The following is a 23,842-nucleotide window of genomic DNA, read 5'->3' on the forward strand; positions in this document are numbered from 1 at the left end:
GCCACAGGCCCTAGTCAGTTTTATTTACTTATGTTACCTGCCTGGTGACGGATCTAGTCTCCTAAATATCTCCAGAGAGGAGATGCTCACCATCTAACCAGGTGGGCGACTCCAATTTGTAACAGAGCTCATTAAGATCTGCACCCTTGTATCATGATTTCAGGGTCATGAGATCGAGCCCCACGTCAGGCTCCACGCTGAGTGTGGAGCCTGCTTGAGAGTCTCTCTCTCCCTCTGCCCCTCCTCCCCACTCCCCTCCCAACCCGCTCACATGATGCTCTCTCTCTTAAAAAAAAAAAAATCATGGGCACCCTTGTGGCCTCAGAGTAGTCTGGCTCTCTGGAACCATCCTAGAATAGCTCCCCTTTCTCATACGGCCTTTTCCTTTAATACTAAACATTAAAGACAAAGGTTTTGGTAATGTGTTCCTTAAAGGCCCCTCAAATTTTCTTGGTTGTTTTTTTTTTTTAACTCCAATGTTCAACGTTCTATATAAATCTCACTTTGGTCATTAAAATGGGAGCAAAAATAAGCCTTGTAAGGGCACCCCAGTCCAGCAGCTGTGATTCTCCTGGGCAAGGAAAGACAGAAGCCACTCCCTCCTACCTGCATCTCCACCACCTTCCCCTTGCTGCTGGGGCTGAGTGACCACTCATAGCTGGTGACGCCATGGTCGTCAGTGCTCTGGTTCCCAAAGAGGGTGATGGAGTTCTGGGGCAGGGTGATCACTTGGTTGGGGCCCGCGTTGGCCACAGGGGGATAATCCACTGCTTTGTTCACGGTCAGGCTCGCAGTGGTAGAGCTGGTGGCTCCGTCAGAGTCTACGACAGTCAAGCTAGCAGGCGGAGAGAGGAGTGCGATCAGGGAGGGCTGGGGAAGAGGAGTCAGTCTGAGAGGACTGAGAAATACCAAGGCAGCAGGGGTACCAAATGGTAACCAATTCTTCACCCTTTCTTCTTGGAAAGGCAGACTACTAGGAAATGCTCACCCTGACTGAGTGCCAGGCACTGTTCCAGTGCTTCCTATCTCACGATATCTCACAACAGCTCTACAAAGCACGCTCCTCACTTTACTCCTTACGTATGCGAGGAGACGGAGGCACAGAGAGGTAACTTGCCCAAGCTCGAGGGGGGTCAGAATGTGAATCCAGGCACTATGTCGCCAGCACCGTTCTGCTCTGCCACCTGCACGGCTCTGTGAGCTGGGACCTTCACAGGCACTGTCTGACCTGACCCTCCCAACAACTGTATGAAGTAGGCGTCATCCACCTCCCTGTCCCGGAAGCTGAGAGAGGCTACGTCACCTGCCCGGGGCTACACAGCGAGCCAAGATGTAAGCCCAGTTCTCGGACTCCAAAGCCCAGAAACCAAGTTTTAAGAATAGATAGTCCCCGGCCCCTACAGCTGTGGAGTTCAAAGGCACCCCCCTAAATCGAGCAAGCTCTGACTGTAGCCTGCTCTCCTCCTGTCATCCTGCCTCAGCCATGCACACGTTGCAAGAAGGGACGTCCTGGGCAGACAGCCTCTGGGATGGACCAGGAGGGCTGGCTCCGGTAAGACAGGAGCCCGAGATGCAAATGAATTCTCCTACGCAACAGCCCCACAGTTTGTGCCAGTGTGAAACAGGATTTGCAAGAGGAAAAAAAAATGTTCATTTATAAGAGCAGGCTTTTACCTAAATGATGCCTTCCAGCTGAACAGCCTAAAGCTTCTCTTGCCACCTCAACATGTGAGCGTAAGCAAGCAAGGAGGTTTGGGTTCCTTCCATTTTGCTGACAGAAAGAGGAAAAGCATAGAAAAGACATGTCGTTTGTTTAAATCTCTCCACCAGCCACAGACAGAGCCGGACATCTGTGGGGCTGCCTCCCACAGTCTCACCTTTTACCTAGGGTCTGAAGGACATCTGGGGGATTTGGGCCTTTAGAAAAAGAGCACAAAAACATCAGACACACAGACATGTGCAAATCAGCAAACATCTGAAGAAGAAAAATCCACAGAAGTTTTCCTCTTTTTCCAGTTTCCCTGTTGTTTTCACAGTTTGTTTTTGTTTTTTTAACATATCCTATTTGTCTCCTACTTCGGAGCAAAAGCAAGTTATAGACGAATGGCAAGATGTCAGCCGCCCGTTCACTCTTCCACCTCAAACAGACCCGGGCTTGCCTGCAAGAATCCTGGCCCCGATGAGCAGCTGACCATAGGGCTGGGGAAAGAGGCCAGCGCCATGTCAAAGGAGGGGAGAAGGAAAAGTGAGTTGAACCAAACAGACTGGATCTTAATGCTAATCAAATCCAGTCCCATCATTTCATAAACGGAAACTGACAGAAAAAGAGAATCACCCCCAATACCGCATCCACGCAAACACTATGATTAAAAGTGCAGACTCAAGTCATGCTGCCTGTGTGACCTTGGGCAAGTTACTTAACCTCTCTGTGCCTAAATTTCCTAATCTACAAAATAATAGTGATTATAATACCCGCTATAAGGATTAAATTAGCTACTGTATGCACAGACCTCAGAACGGTACTAAACACATAACAGATGTTCAAGAAACAGGAGCTACTCTTGTTACTTTTTTAAAAAGGATCAACCTGACCCAAGCTAAATTTCATTAATGCCAGAACTCCTATATAAGAAATTGAAGGGAAAAACCAACTCATGTTTCCATTCTAAGCCAATGAGAAGACTTTAACCTTGTGGAATGGCAGCTGCCTTTCATCTGAAGTCTTAAGTCGATGAGAGTGCTGCTAAGTCATATTTATTTACATGGCAGGTGCTGTGCTAGGACCTTTGTCACTGTGCCTCTGGTAGTGTCAACACCTGGTTAATCGCAGATCCAGTGGGGAAGACAGACCCCCCACGAAGAAACCGCTGCACCACAGAGTCACTGGGTACAACAGTCTGGAGACAGACATATCCCCGCCTCTCGGAGGGACCTCAGGAGGGTCTACTCTGCCTCACAGAAAACTGAGTAGGTCCTTAAGGATGGGCAGAACTCCCACAGACTGAGAAGAGCATTCAAGGACGCATGAACAAAATACGTAAGGTCAGGTCGAGTGGAACAGAAAGAGCCTGGACTTGTTAGAGAATCTGCGCCTTGGTTCTAGCTGAAATGTGTGACCTCAGAGAAGTTAGTAAATACACTGAGCCTCATTTTCCTCAGATGTAAACTGAGTCTAGTATCATGTACGTATGGTGTTTGTACGATACTCACAGACAAGTGCTCTGTAACAGACAAGGAATGTTGCAAACCTAAAGAGTGTTACTCTAGAGTCAGCCTCACACTCTTACTAATCACATCCTAGAATGTCGCCACGAGTTCCCAGGACTATCTTTGAATCAAATTCTCTGAAACACCCCAACAGAGAAAGATCCCACAAATCATACTGAAATAAACCACTAGTCCAAAGTAAAGATTTTGAGATCTTGGAAGTTGAGGAAGCATTTACCAAAGGGAAGAGACAAGATGGGAATGGGTTCCTTCTAGATTTTTCCTGAGAAAAGGCACAGGAAGATGGGCCCTTTCACTTAATGACAGAAATCCTAAAAAAAGGTTTGGAGACCTGCCAGGCGCAGCTTTGGGAATGGTGAACTGTGGTGGGTCCTGATCTACTATGCAAGGACCGTTGCCCTAGAAACTTCTCACTGTTGTGACCACAACCACCAATAGGACTCAGAGAACTAATGGAACTAAAGACTCTATCACCAACCAAATCTACAATGACTGTGGTATCTGTCGGAGTTACTCCTAGAAGAATGTAAAACCCACAAGGGAAAAACATGGCCTAAGGGAGACTTGAAGGGTCCTAATTTACCTGAAAGTGTAGTTCCCAGGGACGAGCTTACTTAGTTTTAATATGGCCGTGTCTTCAGAAATCTTCTCTTCTCTCAGAGGTCCCTTAAGTTCCTCCCAATGGTATTGGACGATTTTATCATCATCAGTGCTTTCTTGACCATAAAGAAACATCAGTTACAACACGAGAGTGCTGGGTCTCAGCACTTACCCAGCTTACACAAACCAGGGCAACTACCCAGAGATGTGAGGCTAGGAAAACTTCATGAAATGACAGACTATCTCTCCAGAGTGTTTCTTCCCTAGGAATATTGGGTCATTCTGCCTCTCTATGAATATTCCACTGCGTAGTTTTCCAAGGACTCCAACACAGGTAACCTCTGGTTAAAATGCTACTGTATGAAAAAAGGAAAATCAAAAATTCTTAAACACATGAAAAGATACTCAACCTCACTAAAAATAAAAGAAACGCAAATTTAAATTACACTTCAGATACTATTTTTTTAACCTACCTGATTGGTGAGACCAAAGTTTCATAACACACGCTACGGGTCAAGGTGCAGAGCAAACGCTCTCCTGGGTCACTGTGGAAGCATACGGTGATACTCTCTACATAAAGAGCAATCTAGCAAAAGTTGCCTTTGCCCCTGCAGTTCCTCTCTGAGGACTTTATCCTACCGACATATCACCCATGTGTTAAATGTCACGCTTACAAGATTATTCACGGCAACATTCTTGGTAGCAGCAAAAGACCAAAAATTATGTAAATAGTCATCAATAGGGACTGACTGAAAACAAGTACACAGCCGTACGATGACACTACACAGCCATTTAATGGAAAGCTACGTAATTCTTAAGAGAAAAAAAAATGAAGAACTATTTCACGTACGGATTCAGAAAAATTCTTCAACATAGAGAAACAAGCATTGTATGTAACTGTGTACGCTGTGTTATCGTAAAGACTGTATATGTATTTTCTTACATATGCACAGAATGTCTCTAGAAAGAAACAAAATAATACCATTGACTGTCTGGAGGACGACTGGACAGCTGGGAGATGGGGTCGTAGTGATTCTCACACTATTGAACTTTGACCTATTCAACAATAGACAGTAAAATGGGGCTACGTGAACCCTTTCTACCACTCTTACAAGAGCGTCTTCCTGCTCTCTTCCCTCTTGGCTTGCTATTCTTCTACCCTCCTCCTCTTGCCAGTCCCATCTACATGAAATGTTTCACCCTGTTAGCAATTCCTCTGCTAGAGCAGTGACTGCCTCGGCCATAAAAACGGCTGCTGGTGGCAAGACAATCAGGGAGGCAGGGCCTTACTAGGCCTCCCAGGGGACCAAGCAAATACTGCTGAGATGACAGGCCTGAAACCCCCTGACACATAGCCGGGATCAGTGGCAAAGACCCAGGAGTCTTCTCATGTCACCCATCGGGGGACACTACTCTGAAGGGTAAAATGTCCACGAGCCCGGTCAGGGCATGGAGCATGTCCTGTGAGTCTCTCTGGGACGAGGCCGACAAGAATCTTATCAGGCAGTGTGTGCTGGGACAGCTCCCAGATAAGACCCTCTGTTACTTATCTGCTATGAGAGGAGGAGCTTTGTTTCCATAACTGAGAATGGTGACCTAAGCAAATCTGAAAACCAGCAAGTTTCATACAAAATAATGCTAAATACCTCATAATCCCAGTTTCTTACCATCTCAAAAGAGCAGAAATATTACTTCCAACAAGCCACATGGGGATTTTAAATAAGGCCTGTCTGGTTTTTACTTCCTAATCAGTTGCTTGAAATGGGTAGTTTTCCCATAACATGGTCAAGAAGATGGGCCTAAACAGAATGCAGCCATAAGTGACTCCAAATCTTCTTCTTCTTCTTTTTTTTTTTTTTTTTAAGTAGGCTCCACACCTAGCATGGAGCCCAAAGCAGGGCTTGAACTCACGACCCCGAGATCAAGACCTGAGCTGAGATCAAGAGTTGTACACTTAACCAAGTGGGCCACCCAGGTGCCTCTGGCCCCAAATCTTCTACCAGCATTTTCTACCACTGTGAACTAAAACATCATGCCTAGACAAGTACTCACGGCTGCCATCAATGACTGTAGAAGTGGTTGGCAGGGAGATCTCCTGGAACTGTGGTGACACGATGGCAACGGGAGGCCGGTTCTTCCGGGGCTCTGCAAGAAAACGACGTGGAAGAAACTGGAAGAGGGGCTTTATTTTATTTTATCTTTTTTCTAGCTGTTTTATTTTTTATTTAATTTTTTTAAAAGATTTTATTTATTTATTTGAGAGAGAGAATGAGAGAGAGAGAGAGCACCAGCAGGAGGAACAGGAGAGGGAGAAGCAGGCTCCCCGCTGAGCAGGGAGCCCAACATGGGGCTCAATCCCAGACCCCAGGATCATGATCTGAGCCGAAGGCAGACGCTTAACCGACTGAGCCACCCAGGCGCCCTGGGAGCTGTTTTGTTTTTGTTTTTGTTTTTTTTGTAAATTCATTTGTCAGAGAGCGAGCACAAGCAGGGGGAGCGGCAGGGAGAGGGAGAAGCAGGCCCCCGCTGAGCAGGGAGCCCAACATGGGGCTCAATCCTAGGACCCTGGGATCATGGAAGAGGGGCTTTAAAAATTATAGGAGGAACAGGCCTGTGTGGGTGAATTATAAATTAGTTTCCATTACATAACTGCTGGGTGCAGCACCACCGAATGGAAGGTCACACTAGGTTACCATTTTAGCATAAGACACGTGGAAGCATCAGAGCCTCTGCCACACCTGAGCACTCCTAAGACCATGCCTTGTGCATGCTTCCGATGCTCATGGGCTATCTTGTTCATGAGAAGGACTACAGCGGCACAAGCTGAGGAGAGGTGGACGAGAAACAGGCTTTGTGCAACCAGGGCTTCAACAAGCAAACTATCCCTCGGCACGGACTGTGTTGAAAAGATAACGGGTGATTTCTCAACCATCCCTGAGCTGATTGTGTCTAGGCCTGAGTAATGTCAGGGTCACAAACCACTCTGTCCACCTGAATGACTGTGAGCTACAAATCCAGTGGCCTTTTTTTTTTTAGAAAAATCCGACGGTCTTTATGTTAAATGCATTTTTAAGAAGGTGAAAGGATTACCTTGGCTACAGAGTTCAAGGAACAAACAGAAAATCTATCACCAACAAAGACAGAACCCAGTATTAAGAATTTGTGCCAATGTGTGTGCCACTCTCCAACTTCCCCCAAATTTTCCTAAAAATGCAAAACAAGATACTTTGTTACTGCACTGTAATTTATCGATGGTGGATCACTTAAAAAGAATGATGGGATTTGATTTCCAAGGTGAAAGAAGACTGGCATGGTTTAAATGAGGAATTCCATGTGCAAAACCCATATCTGGAAAGAGATCGGAAAGAGCCAACCATTTGGCTGGTTCTCCTTTACATGCTTCTCCCAGGCTCCCGGCTTTCTTGTGTCTCCTAATCACAACACATGGTCCTCTCTCAGCATGACCTACTCGGAGAAGTAGTTCTCGGACAGCTACTGCTCAGGCCATACCGCACTGGGGGCCATGTGACTAATGTTTCTCCGCCCTAGAACCAAAGTATATACTCTGCCACCCTAACCTTTTACTACATTGAACTAGGAATTGCCCAATGAATAATGAATAAGAAAAGAAGAAGAAGAATGGGAATTAAAAACCCTTCAAGTCAAATCTCCCCCTCTCTGGGAATCCTGCAGAGGAAGCAATGGAGACTCAGCCAGGGCTGGGAAACTCATACCTGGTTTTACCGTCACGTTCACATAGCCTTCCCCATGGGCGTTTTGACCGTCCACAATCACTTTGAATTCATACAAGCCTGGAGTAAGCTGCAGAAGTGAGAGCAGATCTTTTAGACAACCGCAAAGAGCAGCAATTCTATGTAAAATAACACATATATCTGAACTTTCCATGCTGATACTGCATTCTCTTCTTGCATAATTTCCAAAATGGAGAGAGTAAACTAGCTGTGGAGATGATGAAACAATGAATTATAAACTAAAAAACCATAGCTTTTAATGTGAATCTTATTACTAGCTGACTCTGGAACAACAAAAGGGAATTCAATATCTCTGTACTCCCATTTTCCTTTCAGAAGAACATTAAGGGCCCAACCATCCTATTTCACAGAGTTATGAAATTAAAATAATCATCTCTGCAAACAAAATCATTTTGTAAAAATACCAAATAGCTCCCAAATATCTGAATATTTTTCCCTTCTGATATCCACTAACTGTATAAACATAATATAAAAGAAAGAAAATCACCCACAATCCCACTGTCCTAACACATGAGTTAATCAGATTTCTCTTATTGCCTCCCAATCCTTGACCACATACAAAAAAATAGTTTTTAAGTAATTCATTTGTTCAGCCATCATTTACTGAGAACCAATTATGTGCTGGACATCATCCTAGGCTTGGGGTTTGGAGAGGAGTAAGATCAGATCACCACCTCAAGAAACTCGACTTTCAGAAAGGTCCAGTTCAAATCAAGGTGTGCCTCAAGCTTGTTGTTGTTGTTAGTTCGTGTCTTTTCCTAGCCCATATACAAGTACTTCTCTTCCGGTTTGTTGAAGCATTAGGGGGCAGACAACGTTTACCACAAGAACGCCTGTCAAAGTGGCTCACTTTCATCTGAAGGGCATTCCCGATGACGGGGACTGATTCTGTCATTCTCATCCACCTTCTCGTATTTCAGGACAGCCAGCTTAGCCTTCTCACTCTTCTGCTGGAAGACTTCTTCCTTCTTCTTAGCACCACCACAGAGTCTCAACACAAGATGAAGAGTGGCGTCCTTGTGAGCGCCGTAGTCACACAAAGTTCGGCCATCGTCCCGTTGCTCGCCAGCGAAGATCAGTGTCTGCTGATCAGGAGGAACTCCTTCCTTACCCTGGATCTCGGCCTTTACGTTTCCTACCGTATCTGAGGATTCAACTTCGACAGTGATGGTCGTCCCCGTCAGGACTTTCACAAGAATCTGCATCTTGGCGGCAGTTCCACCGCACACGGCAGATTGGAAAGAAAAACCTGCATCAAGCTTTTTATTGTTCTTTCTTCTATTCATTTAACATGAGCACCTTCCCCCACTATAATAGTCTTTTTAATCGTCCCTTTTATAGCGGCGGAATAGCGCACGAGTAAATGTGGCACGTCACATAAGCATTCCACCCTGTTGGGCATTTGGGTTGTTTCCAGACTTCTACTGTTATAGTCAATGCTGTGATGAACATCTTTCAGATGAATGAAGTTTTCTTTCTTCTCAATGATCTTCTTTGAGCAAATGCTAACTGACTAGTGTTCTTGATGTTTTTCTTCTCGTAAAGCTCTCATTCCTTGGCTTTCACTTCTCTGCCTACTCCTCGTTTCCTTCAGTTTCTTCGTTCTTGCACACCTCTCAGGACAGTGTTCCCCAGGATTCCAACTGCACTCTACACACTCTGTCTGGATGATCTCATGTATTACCATGGCTTCAAGTGTCATCTGTTAGAGGCTGGTGTGCAAATTTACCCCTCTAGCACAGACTCTGTCCTGATCTCTAGTCCCTGACTCCCAGCTACTTCCTGGACACCTCCACTCAAATGTTTCCCAGGTACCTCAAACTCACTCCGTCCAGAAAAGATTTAATCATCTGCAAACCTCATCCAAACTTGTTCCTGTGTTCTTGATTTTAGTGAATATCACCACTGTCATACCAATATCTACCCAGGTGCCTGAGCCAAAAGGCTAGAATGATCCTAGACTTCCTCCCCCAACACCGCCACCCCATCAATTGATCACCAGATCTTATTGAGTCGACCTCCACTGTATTCCTCACATCCACTCACTTCTCTCCATTCACAATGCCATCATCTTAGATTTCAACCATCATAGCACAGTTGTTAAAAAGCAAGAGCTTTAGGGAAAGTTCCGGTTCAAATCTACCATTTAATAGCTTTGTGAACTTTGGCTAAACTACTTTATTTTTCTAATTTTTACTTTTGTCATCTATAAAACAGATATTAGTATCTACACCTCGGGGTCATTACAAAGATAAAATGAAGTTAGTGCATAAAACAATTAGCACTGTGTCTGGCACATATTGTGAGCTTAACAGGGGTCTTTAAGTTTTATTTTATTTATTTGTTTTTTAACCCAGGCTCTCACCATCTCGCACCTACATCTTTCAACAGATTCTCCACTGGTTTCCCTACTTTTGAGTCTTACCTCCTTCAATCTGCAGTCAGGGTGAGCTTTCTAAACTGAAAATCTGAACTAGTCTTTCTGCTGTTTAAAACCTTTCAAAGTTCCATATTCCCTGTGGATAAGATTCACAGTCCTCACTCTGTGACCCGTGCATCTCGCCAACTTTGTGCCACTGCTCTTCTCACGCCAGAGGGTTCCAGTCACGCTGAACCACACAGAATTCCCTTTTTGTCACATTCTCTATTTGGCCCAGGGGACCTATTGCTTCCCCTGTGTGGGGTATCAGCACTCCACATTTTACCCAGAAAGTGAGTCACCTGTCATGACCCAGCCAGGTAAACTCTAAGAAACCAAATTCCCCAGGGCTTCGATACTCCCTGCACTGACCTAGTGCGTCCCCTGTTACAACTGTCCGCTTCCAGCCAGTATCACCGGCGAGACTCTATTGTCCTTGAATGTGAAGATTTCGATCAATTCACTGGTAAATCCCCACTGCCTGACACATAACTAGTGTAGGATGAACAATTGTTGAAGAAAAAAAAGCACGAACGAATGAATGAGACTGCCTGGCCAAAGAATATGAACATTGTATGGTTCTTAATAACTACACTGAATCCCAAAAAAGACTGAGCCAATTTACACAGTCTTGTGGCCACAAAAAACGTAGCTTATCTCCCAAATTCTAAAATCCTTATGTTACCCTTAAAAGCTGTTTAGTGTATATTTTCGGCTATCACCACCATGCTTATACAGTCTTCTCACCATAAATGAACATTTGAGAATCATACACTAACAAATACTGGATGTCAGCCAGACTTTTGGAGGATTCACTTCTGAAAGATTGTTCCTGATTTAAGTGTGAACAGAAATTCTACAGTCTGCATTTTAGAAAATGGTCAGCACCTCTACGCAGCCCTGCAAGTGAGCGGAGGCACATTCACCTTGGAGAGTTTGAGGATCTGGGAGTGCTTCCCTTCCATCTCTCCGCTGTAGTCTTGCGGGTGAGTCGTCAGCTGCCAGTCGTAGGTGTAGGTCTCTCCTACGGAAGGGCAGTCACAAAAGTCATGAACACACACACCCACACACAAAGAGGGCAGCCGCACAGCCTGCCAAGAACAAATCTCTTCTAAATCTTGACAAGGCCTCAGTTGTTAAGATTCCGCCCCAGAGCCTGTAGGGAAACCAAACGTTTTGTTGAAAGAAAGGGAGGAATCTGCTGACTCAGCCACAGTCAGGGCTTCCTCCACCCTCTCCCAGCAGCGCTCTCTCCTGCCCCACACCCGGCCTCCCTTTGAGAGAAGCCAATCCTCCCGCAAAACACCAGGTTGCTCATGGTGTGGCATCACGGTGAAAATACATGCCCTCCCAACCACTATAGATGAACTCACTGGGAACAAAGGCCATTTACTTGCAAAACTTCTTTTGCAACAAAGAACAGCAATGACTTCTAAATAACATGGTTCAAAAATAGCTTTCTTACAGAGTGCTAACAATGCTTGTCTCACTGAGGTCATCACACCCTGGTGAGTTAAAAGAGCTACTTCATTCCTGCTGAGCTAGATAACACACTGCAGAAGATGGCAGGGGATGGCCCATTTAAAACAGGCCCCACTGAAATTAATTAAGATCAAATGAAGCATTAAATGGTCCTCATTGGTAGCTCAGACCATATGACTGGGTAGGGCAAGGACAGGATCCTGCTATCTAAACGGAATCCCGCCCCTGTGAAAGTGGTCTTAAAATTTTAGGGGGAACGAAATTCACATCTGACGAGGGACGGATGGGATTTGGTAGGAAGGCTTAGTTTATGTTACTACCCAGAAGTAAAAATAAAACGAAAAGAGAAGAAACCTCAAAAGAGTAACAGAGAATGGTCATCTCTTTCCTAGTTCATGAGTTCTAAAAGTAAGTTAGCACACAGAATCGAATTCCAAGATAGCCTTCATCTGAAGACCAGATTTTATTTTATAAGTCTGAGATGCAAGATCTATCACTCTTCCTTCCTCCCCGAAATACTAGGTTTGTGTTGGAGAGTCGTCAGCCCTGGGCAGCTCTCACGAATGTATTCCGTAGAAGTCAGGTCAGGTTTGAAAAGCAGGAAAGCAGCAGCAGCGTGGGACTGGTGCTAAGAGATGACCTTTCTTCCAATTAGAGTTGGAAATTTTTTTTCCACACAGAAAACAGACTCATACTAGTTTGGGAACTGACAATTTTATAATATCTCAGGCTGGCAGCACAATTTCAAGAACGGACAATATTCCTAGGACAGAAAAGCTTGGGGGATGAATTATGTCTCACAGCCAGAAATTTGCCCAAGGGCAGGAACAACTGAGGACAGGTCTGCTAGACAGAACACTGGTTTCGATGATTTAGGGCAGTGGTTTTCAAACCATGCCTCCGAACCCGAGAGGGATCCTGGGAGGTGCTTCCGGGGCTGCCACAAGACATGAGGGGGAGGAAGAAGCGGCAGAGCTGGTCCCGCTCACTTGTCCCCAATCTTTGAAAGTTCGAAATCAGCCATCTCATGTATCTGATAAAGGCTGAACAACCCTTGGAGAGGAGAGTTGACAAGAACCTGTTTCTCGACCCAGGTGTTTTAGACTTTATAAAGGTCTCCACTGTATTTTACCTGTAGTCTGTCCCTAAGCCCTCTTCATACAGAACCACATGCTGATCTACAAGGTGACAGCAACTCACAGACACGCACATGCGCACAGGGGTTAGACAAGAACATAAAGCAGAACCCACTGCTTTTCACAGAACAATGGAGCCAACTGCAGCTCAAGGCAGTTCTCACACCTCCATCTTCAAAGGCCACCAAAGTCACTCACCTTAACTTACCACCAGAGGGGGCAAGGATAAAGCTTCCCTGGAGGAAGGTGGAATGAACTGATAAGGAAACCTCAATTTGAGGGCAGAAATATGGAATGGGCAGGGCATTTAGGTTCTGGAAAAGTACTTCTGAATAATACCCTATTTGGTCTTAGGCCTATAAGTAGGACTACTATGTAAGAAAGATGTATACCTAAAATGGAAGGACCCTAACGTGAATCCTAGAGTATGGCATTCGACTTGACTAACGCTGTAATGAGAGTAGCATAAACCCAAAGCAATCATTTTCCACCCAAGTATGCTTCACTATTGTCATAGAAAGTCTTAAGAAGTGCACATGCATCTCTAAGCCAAATTTTGGTATATTAGTATATACTTCAAAGGTGAAAGGGATGCTCATATTATAAAAGTTTTCTTAAATAATGAATGCATCATCCCCTAATTTATGTATTTAATAAATATGACTTTTGCGCATCACATTGGGCTTGTCTTTTTTAAAAAAGATTTTATTTATTTATTTATTTGAGAGAGAGTGAGTGCACAAGAGCACAAGCAGGGGGAGGGAGAGGGACAAGTAGGGCTCAATCTCACAACCCTGAGAACACAACCTGAGCGGAAATCTAGAGTCAGACGCTGAACCAGCCGAATCACCCGGGCGCCCTGTCTTCCTTTTTTTTTTTTTTTTTAATAAAATCTCTATTAGCCATAGTTTTAAATAACTCCTCTACAAGTTCTATATCTGCTATTTACTAGTTGTTTGGACACAATAAATAGGTTAACCTCAGTCTCAGTTCCCTCCTCTTTTAAAGGGGTATAATACAAACCTCCATTTAATGAGCGTCAGCTGTAAGCTAGGCACTGAAGTAGGTCTCTTATATACCGTTTCATTTTGCCCTTAAAGTAACCTTATGAAGTATAAATTATTATCCTCATTTTACTGAGAAAGAAATGGGAGCATAGAGATAATTTGCTTAAAATCATTCAGCTGGGGTGCCTGGGTGGCTCAGCCATTAAGCATCTGCCTTGCTCAGGTCATGATCCCAGGGTTCTGGGATCGAGCCCCGCATCGGGCTCCCTGCTCGGCAGGAAGCCTGTTTCTTCCTCTCACTCTGCCCTTGCTTGTGTTCCCTCTCTCGCTGTCTCTCTCTGTCAAATAAATAAATAAAATCTTTTTTAAAAATTTAAAAAATTTAAAAAATAAAAATTAAAAAAATAAAATCATTCAGCTAATGTCTGGCTGAGCTGGAATTTGAACCCAGGCTTGCCATCAAAGCCCATGATTTCAAACATTATACTGCCTCTCACACCAGATAAACATTTGTGCACGTGCATACAATAGCCTGCTCTCACAGGACTGCTGCAATGAGTAAATGAGTTAAGGTATTTAAGTATCATAAACTAAAACATTATCCAGATGTAACTAAGGGGATGTTTTACCTTTAAGTGGTTCTTGGAGAACATACGCATTTAGCTGAACTTCATTCTTAGGCAGGGTAATCTGGACACTCTTTCCAGCAGATACCACCAGTTCCCTTATAACTGGAAACAAAGAAAATACACAAGAGATAAGAAATTAGATCCAGACCACCTCATTCCTCTCCATCCTTTTGGGGCCAAATTTCTTTTATAAACAATATTCAGCTACTGCCTTTATTTCCTCATTATTTATCTACTCTCTAATCCCCTGAAATGTGATCCTGCCCCCATTTTTCCACTGAAACAGATCATCTGAGGTCACCACAAACTGCTCCTTAGCAAATCCAGTAACTATTTCTCAAGCCGCATCCTTCACTGCAGTGGCATCTAATACTGCTGACTGCCTCGTTATTAAAACTCTCGGGTTATCATGACACCATATTATTCTACTTCCATTCCTTTGTCTCTGAGTTTTTCTCCACAGTATTTTAACTATAGTCTGTCCCTAAGCCCTCTCTATATAGTACTTTCCAAGGAGTTCAATAATCAGAGTTCGACAGTGTTTCAAGGATCATCTTTATACTGACAAACAACTTTCTAATAAAATACATCTATAAAGTTCCTAAAAGAAAAGCCAAATGTTGATCACAAGCCCGGCCTTAATTTCTTTCTATTCCAATCGCTACAACCATAGACTTAGGTTATTCCAAGAATCTTAACTGGTCTTCCCTCTGCCAGCACTCCCCACTCCAATCCATTCTGTCTTCCTAAAACACCCACCACCATTAGTTTTTCTAAAATACTCCCCCCATCACGTTACTCTCTTACTTAAGACGCCCCACTCCCACACCACGTTCAAGGCCAACTGCTAACCTGGCATTAGAGAACCATTATCATCTGATCACACCACCTCACCCTTCCTACCCAATTCTGCCTTTAATTATATTCATTTTCCCTCTTGTGCTCCACAGAAGACATGGTCTACTCTTGGGGACTTTACTAATGCTATTTCCTTCAACTGGGGTGTATGCTTTCTTTACTCTCAATCAGTACTTTGTTTCTAGCTTAAAGCCAGTCTTCTCCCCAACAAATCTTCCCAGACCATTTCAGTTCAAACTTATCTACTTCCTGGAGTACCTCAGCATTTTTGGAATACCCACGTCAGCTAATAGCTATACACGGTCTTCACACTGTTTCAATAGCTATTTCATACATGTCTGGGTTTCTCAACCTTGGCACTACTGACATTTTGGACCAGATAACTCTTTGTGGTGGGGGGTGGGGGAAACTGTCCCGTGCACTGTAAGACAGCTGGCAGGATCGCAGGCCCCCCACCCACTAGGTGTCAGTAGCACACCTCCTCCAGAACTGTAACAACGAAGCATGTTTGCAGGTTGCTGAGAACCACTGTTATATAAATCTTCTTTCTCTGACAAAAATTATTATTTGGTAGGGGACCGAGGAACTAGAGAGCTTAAAGCAAACAAAGGGCTGTCCACCCATACTTCAGGGGTAAGGACTTCCTAGGCAAACATGGAATTTGAGATGTATCTGTCCACTTGGCAACACTGCCCTGAGGAAGAAATGGAATCTTCCTTATGGAAACGTCACCATTTAGACAGCCTAGGAGGTTGAATAAGAATTCTCCGAAGTGACTTTCAAAAAAAAAAAAAAAAAGAAAGAAAAGGAAAAGAAAAGAAAAGAAAGGAAATAGAAAACACTATACTCAGAAAGAGTATAATGGACAAAGATACAGTTACTCAAACCCTTCACAATTACACCAAAAATTATAGGCATTCTGCCTGAACATAAAAACTACTTTAGTGCCTCAGGACTGAAGCCCCCAAAATTTCATGTTATATGACCATGAATGAAGAGCCTAGGAAATCAAAAATCAGCAAAAATTCATTTTCACGGGCTTTGCTTCACCCCGTTGCCTCTTTCAGGGGATAAAGATCAAGTTAGTTTCCTTGATTAACCATTTCCTCCTAATACCTTAGAACAGCACTCATGAAGCACAGACTTGTTGTTAAGGCAACACTGTTTATAAATCTCCTCCATATGGATGAGTTGCTTTAAAAATAAAGATGCTGCCAAAATCAGAAAGACAAATATCTGACCTACAATCAGCCATTCAGAGGCAAATAGGTACAAAGATCCAACTTTCTTCCCAGTGGCTTCTGTTTGTTTGGTTCCTTGAACATTACTTAATTTAATCTTGTGCCTTTAAATCCCAGGCACAGTGGAATCTGGCTCTGGGAAAATGAGCCTCATTAATTCCCATAGGCTGGGGACTGTTGAGGAAAGGATGGAGAGCCCCAAGTCCTATGATTACAGGAACAAAGACAGGATTATTTTTTCTCTAACCTACAGTACTCAAAAGTCATGCCTCTCTCCTTTCCTTGCACTAAAGAGAACACTGTGATCAAATGCTCTACTCTTCCATCCTATCTCCAAGGGCAGAAGCAAAGAGCCTCACCTGGGTATGGTGCTGAGGTGCTCTGGAAAGAGGCCTGGGGGTTAGGGGTAGCATAACTGTAGGATGGAGCCACTGGCAGAGGGGTAGAAATCTGGATTTTCCCAAGGCTTTTTACTTGCTGAGCGCTAGGCGTAGTACCAGGATCCTCTGATGTCTCAGGTTGGACCGACACATTCTTTGACCAACCAGGAATCTCCGCAGTCAGGACGGGGGTTAAGGGACTGGAAATTATGACTGCCTTGTGGACCTAAAGAAATGCAAAATTCATTTGAATAGGCAAAAGTTATACCGCCAGTTTTTTTAGGTTGTGTCTCATAAAATAATTGCACACTAAATGTTTTTATGAAAAATGCAGAACTGTCAAAAATATTAAAGGAACTAATCTCACTACCCAAACTGGTGTTAAAATGTTGTTATAAATCTTCCCAGTCTTTCTCTCTATGCAAAGAGGTTTGCTTAAAACAAAATAGTAATAATCATCCTATGTATACTTTTATCTTCTTTTCTCAACATTTATATTCAATCTTTCTACAAATACTTATTAAGCACTTATTATGAAACAGGCCTTGTATAATATAAAATATAAATAAAATATAATTGCTGTGCTCAACGACTGCACCATCTAGTGAGAGAGAGAACAAAAAACATAAGAAGCCAAAAGGATAAATACACCTATGAAAGTTACGATGAACCAAAAAAGTACAGTCTGAAGAGTACTTAATTCCTCTCTTGGAGAGGGAGCGTGTGAAGAAGGATGGATGGATGGATGGATGATAGATAGATAGATAGATAGATAGATAGATACATACATACATACATACATACATATAGGCATTTTCTAGAGGAGAGTCCTAAGCTGAGTTTTAAAAGGTAAACAGTTGTTTACTAGACAAAAGGCTGAGGAGAGATGAGTATAGGTACAGGAAATGAGATCAGCACGGCTTGTGCTGGGAACTGAGAGTCATAAGCAAAGTGAGAGGCATGAAGTAATGGAGGATGAGCTGGACTGACAGTCAAGGGCCAGACTAAAGAAGACATATGCTAGTCTAAAGTGCCAGGTACTGGTGAGCAATCATAGGGTTGTATACAGGGAAGTGACAACGTCAGATTTCTGCTTTAAGTGGATCATTCAGGTTGCTGCACCACGTAAGGGTTTGAAGAACGAAGTCAACAGCATAAATACTACAATACTACTTAGGAGGGTACTGCATTCATTCAAATGAGAAATGCTGAGTGGCTGAACAAAGCTGGTAGTACGGATTTTTTAAAATCAACTTAACTGAAGTGTAATTTACACAAAATAAACTGCACACATTTAAAGTGTATACGTCTATGAGTTTTTTTTTTTTTTAAAGATTTTATTTATTTATTCAGTAGACATAGAGACAGGCAGTGAGAGAGGGAACACAAGCAGGGGGAGTGGGAGAGGAAGAAGCAGGCTCATAGCGGAGGAGCCTGATGTGGGGCTCGATCCCAGAACGCCGGGATCACGCCCTGAGCCGAAGGCAGACGCTTAACCGCTGTGCCACCCAGGCGCCCCAGGTCTATGAGTTTTGACAAGGGTATATACCCACGTAACCACAATCAGGACAGAAATTTCGATCAGCCCCAGATCAGCCCCAGAAATTGGCTCATTTCCCTTTGCAGTAAATTCCTACCTCCACCCTTAGGCTCATGCAACCACTGATATGTTTTCTGTCCCCACTAGTTAGTTTGGGCTTTCTTGTATTTCATATAAAATTAATCACATACATATTATTTTCGTTTCTGGTTGCTTTCACTCAACATAATGTTTTCAAGATTCATCCATGGTATTGTGTATACAACAGTAGTTACTCCTTTTTATGACCAAATAGTATGCCATTCTAGAGTTATACCAAAATTTATTCATCCATTCATCTATTGATATTTGTTTTCAGTTCTCAGCTCTTATAAATAAATCTGCTATAAAGGTTTGAAATCCAAAGTTTCTGTGAACGTGTGTTTTAATTTATTTGGGGTGAATACTCAGAAGTATTTATTGCTGGTTACATGGAAGTGTATGTTTAACTTCATAGGAAACTGTGCACAGTACACAAAAGCGGCTATCCCATTCTGCATTTCCACCAGCAGTGCCCGAGAGTCCAGCTGCTCCATGACCTCACCAATACTTGGTGCTCTTGGTCTTTTTATTTTTTGTCATTCTAATGGTATCTCACTGTGATTTAATTTGCATTTTTTGGATGACTAATGAGATTGAATATCTTTTCATGCGTTTATTGGCCAGTCACAGATGTTCTCTGATGAAGTTTATTCAAATCTTTGTCCACTTTTTTTACAACTTTATTAAGGCATAACTGAATATATTTAAAGTGTGCAATTTGACAAATTTTACCATATGCACACACCTACGAAACCCTCATCACCATCAAGATAATGAACGTCTCCATCATTTCCAAAGATTCCTCATGCTCGTTTGTAATCCCTTCTCCCAACTCCCAGCCCCAAGCAACCACTGCTCCGCTTCCAGTCGCCATAGATTAGTCTGCGTCTTCTAGAATCTTATATAAATGGAATCACATTGTATGTACTCTTTTTGTCGGCTTCTTTCACTCAGCAATATTATTTTGTTGGTCCATGTTGCTGTCTCTATCAATAATTGTTCCCTTATGATTGCTGAGTACCGTTCTGTTACATGAATATACCACAATTTGTTTATTCATTCACCAACAGATGGACATTTGGGTTGACTCCAGTTTTTGCCTATTATAAATTGAGCTGATATAAATATTCCTCTATACGTCTTTGTATGAACATATCCTTTCATTTCTCTTGTGTAAATATCTACGAGTAGAATGCTGGTCATATGGAAGATATGCCTTTAAATTTTTAAAAACTGCCACATTACTTTCCAAAGTTGTTGTGACATTAAATATAGTCCCACCACCAGTATGAGAATTCCAGTTGTTCTACGACCTTGCCAGAAACTGGTTTTGGAAGTCTTTTTAAGTTTAGCCATTATTGAAGTGTGTAATGGCATCTTACTGTGGTTTTAATTTGCATTTTCCTAATGATTAATGATGTTAAGTATCTTTTCATGCACTTATTGGACATCTATTGTATAAATTCTTTGCTGGACTATCTGTTCAAATCCTTCGCTTTATTATTAGTTTTCTAATTAAGTTACAGGAGCTCTCTATATATTCTAGAAACAAGACCTTTGTTAGGTATTTCATTTGCAAATATGCTTTCCCAGTCTGTAGCTTGCCTTTTTGTTTTTCTTAGTGGTGTCTCTTAAATAGCAAAAGGTTATAATTTTTTAATTCTATCATTTTTTTCTTTTATGGTTAATGCTTTTAGTGATATTATTTATTTTATTTATTTATTTATTTAGTGACAAAATCACAAGAAGGTTCTCCTGTTTTCTTCTACAAGTTTTATAATTTTAGCTCTTAAATTTAGGTCTATGATCCATTTTGAGCTAATTTTTCTGTATAGTGTAAGAGCCGATGTTCATGTTTTTTCATACAACTATTTAATTGCTCCAGCATCCATTTATTGGAAAGATTATCCTCTTCCCATCAAATTGCCTTGCCACATCCATTAACCATATTTGTGCGGGTTTATTTCTGGACTGTATTCTGTTTCACTGATTTCATCTATCTTTACACTAAAGCACTGCTTTGATTATTGCAGCTTTGTAGTAAGTCTTAAAGTTTGAGAGTTTAAGTCCTTCAACTTTGTTGTTCATTTTCAAGATTGGTTTGACATTTTAGGTCCCAATCCATGAACATGACTTTATCAGTTTCCTAGGGCTGCCATAACAAATTACTACAAACAGCATGGCTTAAAACAAAAGAAACTTACTCTCACGGTTCCAGAAGCTAGATGTGCAGAGCCACAATCCCTCTGAAGGCTTTTGGGGACAACCTTCTCTGCCTCTTCCAACACCCAGACGCTCTTAGCATTTCTTGACTTGTGGCAACTCCCCTGTACTTAAGCTGAAGAATCAGAATTCCCCCACCACAAAATGTTGCCATTGTCACCTCTGCTCAGTTTTTTTGTTTATTTTATTCTTGTTTTTATTTTAGCCTGACTTCCTAGATGTCACCCTGTATCTGCATAGTTTAGGAGTCAGCCAATGATTTGGGCAGAGGTCACTTAAACACATTAAGCCCATAAAACTTCACCCTCTGTCAATCCACCTGTGTGTTCCTTGGGGAATGCATTCAAAGTTGCAGCCACTTCTCAAGTCTCCCTTGCTTTTTAGCTTTTACCAGGCTCTCTTAGGTATCGTGCACATGCAGGTAGTTTCTCAGTCAGCCAGGGATATATGGAGAGCTTATCTCAGCCCTTCTATAGCTCTCTTATTTTCAAGATCTTCCCATTAAGTTTCTGGCAGGTTCACCACTCACCCTAACAGGCAGTGCAATCTCAGGTTAGCAAAGCTGTGGATTCTCTCCATTCATTCCCAACTAAGTTTGCCACTTTTAGTTGGCAAAGCCATAAGTTTTCACCCTCTGCCCCAAGTCTGCCGACCCTCTAGAAAAGTTGCTAGTTTTCACGTTCAACCATACACTGGTGAAACTACGTTTCTCGGCACCTGAGCTGGAGTGGAAGTAGACACTGATGGGGGATGCCCCGGGAAGAAGACTACAGACACCCACCGTACTTGCTCAAAGCATTACCAGCTTTTCAAAACAAATGCTTCCCCATTTGCTTCTGCCTCTATTATGTTTTTAGTCGCCTGAAATATGTTTTTGACAATTCTGTCCAGTTTTATACTTATTTTTTCAAGGAGAAAATCAGGGACCCCCTCATGATGCCATAAGTGGAAGTTCTCTCATTTCTATTTTCCCATTTTTAAAAGTGTTCACATTTCTTTTTGAAATTCCTTAATTGTTCACTCACTAAAACCACTTTCCTTTAACTTTCTTTAGTCTTCTGACCATACACTGAAGTCTTTGACTACCAACTACGATATCTGAGTCAAACTGGAGTTGGTTTCCATCGACTATTTTTCCCCCTGAGTATGGGTCACTCCCTCCTGTTCCTTTGCTTGTCTAACAGTTTCTGTTTGAATATTGGACATCTATGTATGGATTTTACTGTGCTTTCTTTGGGGCTGTATACAGTAATTTTTTTTCAAGTAGGCAAGTAACTTACCTGGACTTAAACTATAGAGTTTGCTTCCCCTGCAATGTGCAGCAACTGATAGCTCTGTGTAATTCTTGCAGCTGCTTGTTTAGCCTGGTTCCCTGCAGGTGTTCTTGTTCAGCCTGATGATTAGGTAAGAATTTTGCCACAGGTTACACTCAGAATTGGGCCTGCTCTCTCTGTACTCTCTTTACTTCATGAGATCACTCCCTAATTTTTCAGCCTTTGACTCTGTACTCTGACTCCCCAAGTCAGTAAAACTTGAGGTTTCTGCCATCTGTGCTACCCATGGTTGAGGAATTCACAGAGCTCACCTGGCATTAGGTTCTGTCTTTCAAAGACAGAACTCTGCCTCTCTGATCTCTGCCTGTTTATTTTACCATGCCCTCTGGATTCTTCCTATGTGGGTGTAGTTTTAGTAGAGTTTCTGGTCAGGTTATGGGTTTCACCATCTTCTATGGGTTTTTTTTTTTTACTTTCCCTTGAGTTTTCAGGTAATTTTTCTATACTGAACTCTGTTCTTTGGCACCATAAGAAAATAAGACTGAGGTTTTCCACAGCCACTTTCCTCTGCTGTGGGAGTTAGTGAATGCCCTTAGGCAAAATTTTTAAAAAGCTGCAGACTCAAAATTCTTATCACTTCCAGTTGCTGTTTTTCAAGAGTAAGCTCTCCTCTAGTTTCTGTCTGCTTTTGGATCCTTTCCAGTTTCCTTAAATACATTTTTTTTTTTACATATTTTATAATTATTGTCTGTAGGAGGATTCAGGAGACCACTTTACTCTGCCACCATTACTGGAAATTCCTCCTGTGGGATGGATTTTAAAATATTAAGGATCTAATATTTGTGAAGCTGAAATGCATCTGGGACTTGGGGAAAAGAATCTAAGATGACTCCCATGTTTCTAGCTTGACTTGAGGGACTAACTATACTGGTGTCAAAAACTAAGATAGACTACAAAGGAGCAACTTTAAGAAAATAACAGGCAAGTTATGTTTCAGACATACTGAACCTGAGGTACAGCTGAGAAATTCAAATAGAGACCCAGGGTTGGAGTCAAGTTCCCAAAGATAGCAGCTGAAGCCATGGGAATAAATAAGCTTGCCCAAGACGAGCAAGTAAGGAAAGGAAACGAGACTTAAAAACAGAATACTTGGGAATAACAATGTTCCTGTAATGAGGAAAAATATCCATTAATTAAAACTGACCCAGAAATAACAGAGATACCAGAACTGGTAGACAAAGGTATTAAAATAATTACTACGATTGTATTCCATATATTCAAGAAGCTATAGGAAAGATTGCATGACTGCATACCTTAAGTAGAGACACAGAAGATATTTTTTTTAAAAGACCCAAATCAGGGGCACCTGGGTGGCTCAGTCAGTTAAGTGTCCAACTTCTGGTTTTGGCTTAGGTCGTGATCTTGAGGTTGTGAGTTCAAGCTCCATGTCAGGCTCTGAGCTCAGTGAGGAGTCTGTTTGAGATTCTTTACCCCTTCTTCTCCCTCCCCCACTGTTCTTCACCCCCCCCATACACACTCTCTCTAAAATAAATAAATAAATGAACAAAATCTTAAAAAAAAAAAAAGACCCAAATCAAGCTTCTAGAGATGACTATTATAATGTCGAAGATGAAAAATAACACTGTAGAAATGTTTTTTGAACCATGCTATGATGAAGGTACATTTATCCTGGCTTATGTATAGACACACACATAAAAACACACTGTAAAGATTTACTGGCAGGGTAGACAGTGCAGAAGAAAAGATCAGTAAACTTAAAGACATATCAACAGAAATGATTCAAAATGAAACACACAGAGGAAAAAAAATGAAAAGAAATGAACAAAGCAGCAGGCTTTAGGAGAGAATCCTCTTCCTTGCTTTTCCCATTTTCCAGAGGCCCACCCACTTTCCCTGGCTCATGGTCCCCTTCCTCCATCTTCAAAGGAAGTATGTTGTATTTCTCTGTGT

At 42.3% G+C, this 23,842-nt stretch overlaps 1 protein-coding gene and 1 pseudogene across 5 annotated transcripts in view; both read right to left on the bottom strand.

Moving 5' to 3' along the window:
- Positions 1–23,842, bottom strand: part of KIAA0319L (KIAA0319 like) — an 88,815-nt gene that overhangs the window by 21,294 nt on the left and 43,679 nt on the right. For all 5 annotated transcript variants that reach the window (XM_026516695.4, XM_026516694.4, XM_026516696.4 and 2 more), the window contains exons 4-10: positions 16,733–16,979; positions 14,275–14,376; positions 10,947–11,044; positions 7,563–7,650; positions 5,881–5,973; positions 3,812–3,944; positions 607–835 (exon numbers count right to left, since the gene is read on the bottom strand). In XM_026516695.4, coding sequence (XP_026372480.1) covers positions 607–835; positions 3,812–3,944; positions 5,881–5,973; positions 7,563–7,650; positions 10,947–11,044; positions 14,275–14,376; positions 16,733–16,979 — 990 coding nt within the window. The remainder of the gene's footprint in view (positions 1–606; positions 836–3,811; positions 3,945–5,880; positions 5,974–7,562; positions 7,651–10,946; positions 11,045–14,274; positions 14,377–16,732; positions 16,980–23,842) is intronic.
- Positions 7,663–10,935, bottom strand: LOC113268308 (ubiquitin-40S ribosomal protein S27a-like; annotated as a pseudogene).

This window comes from Ursus arctos, unplaced genomic scaffold (assembly GCF_023065955.2).
Source record: "Ursus arctos isolate Adak ecotype North America unplaced genomic scaffold, UrsArc2.0 scaffold_32, whole genome shotgun sequence".
NCBI classification, from domain to species: domain Eukaryota; kingdom Metazoa; phylum Chordata; class Mammalia; order Carnivora; family Ursidae; genus Ursus; species Ursus arctos.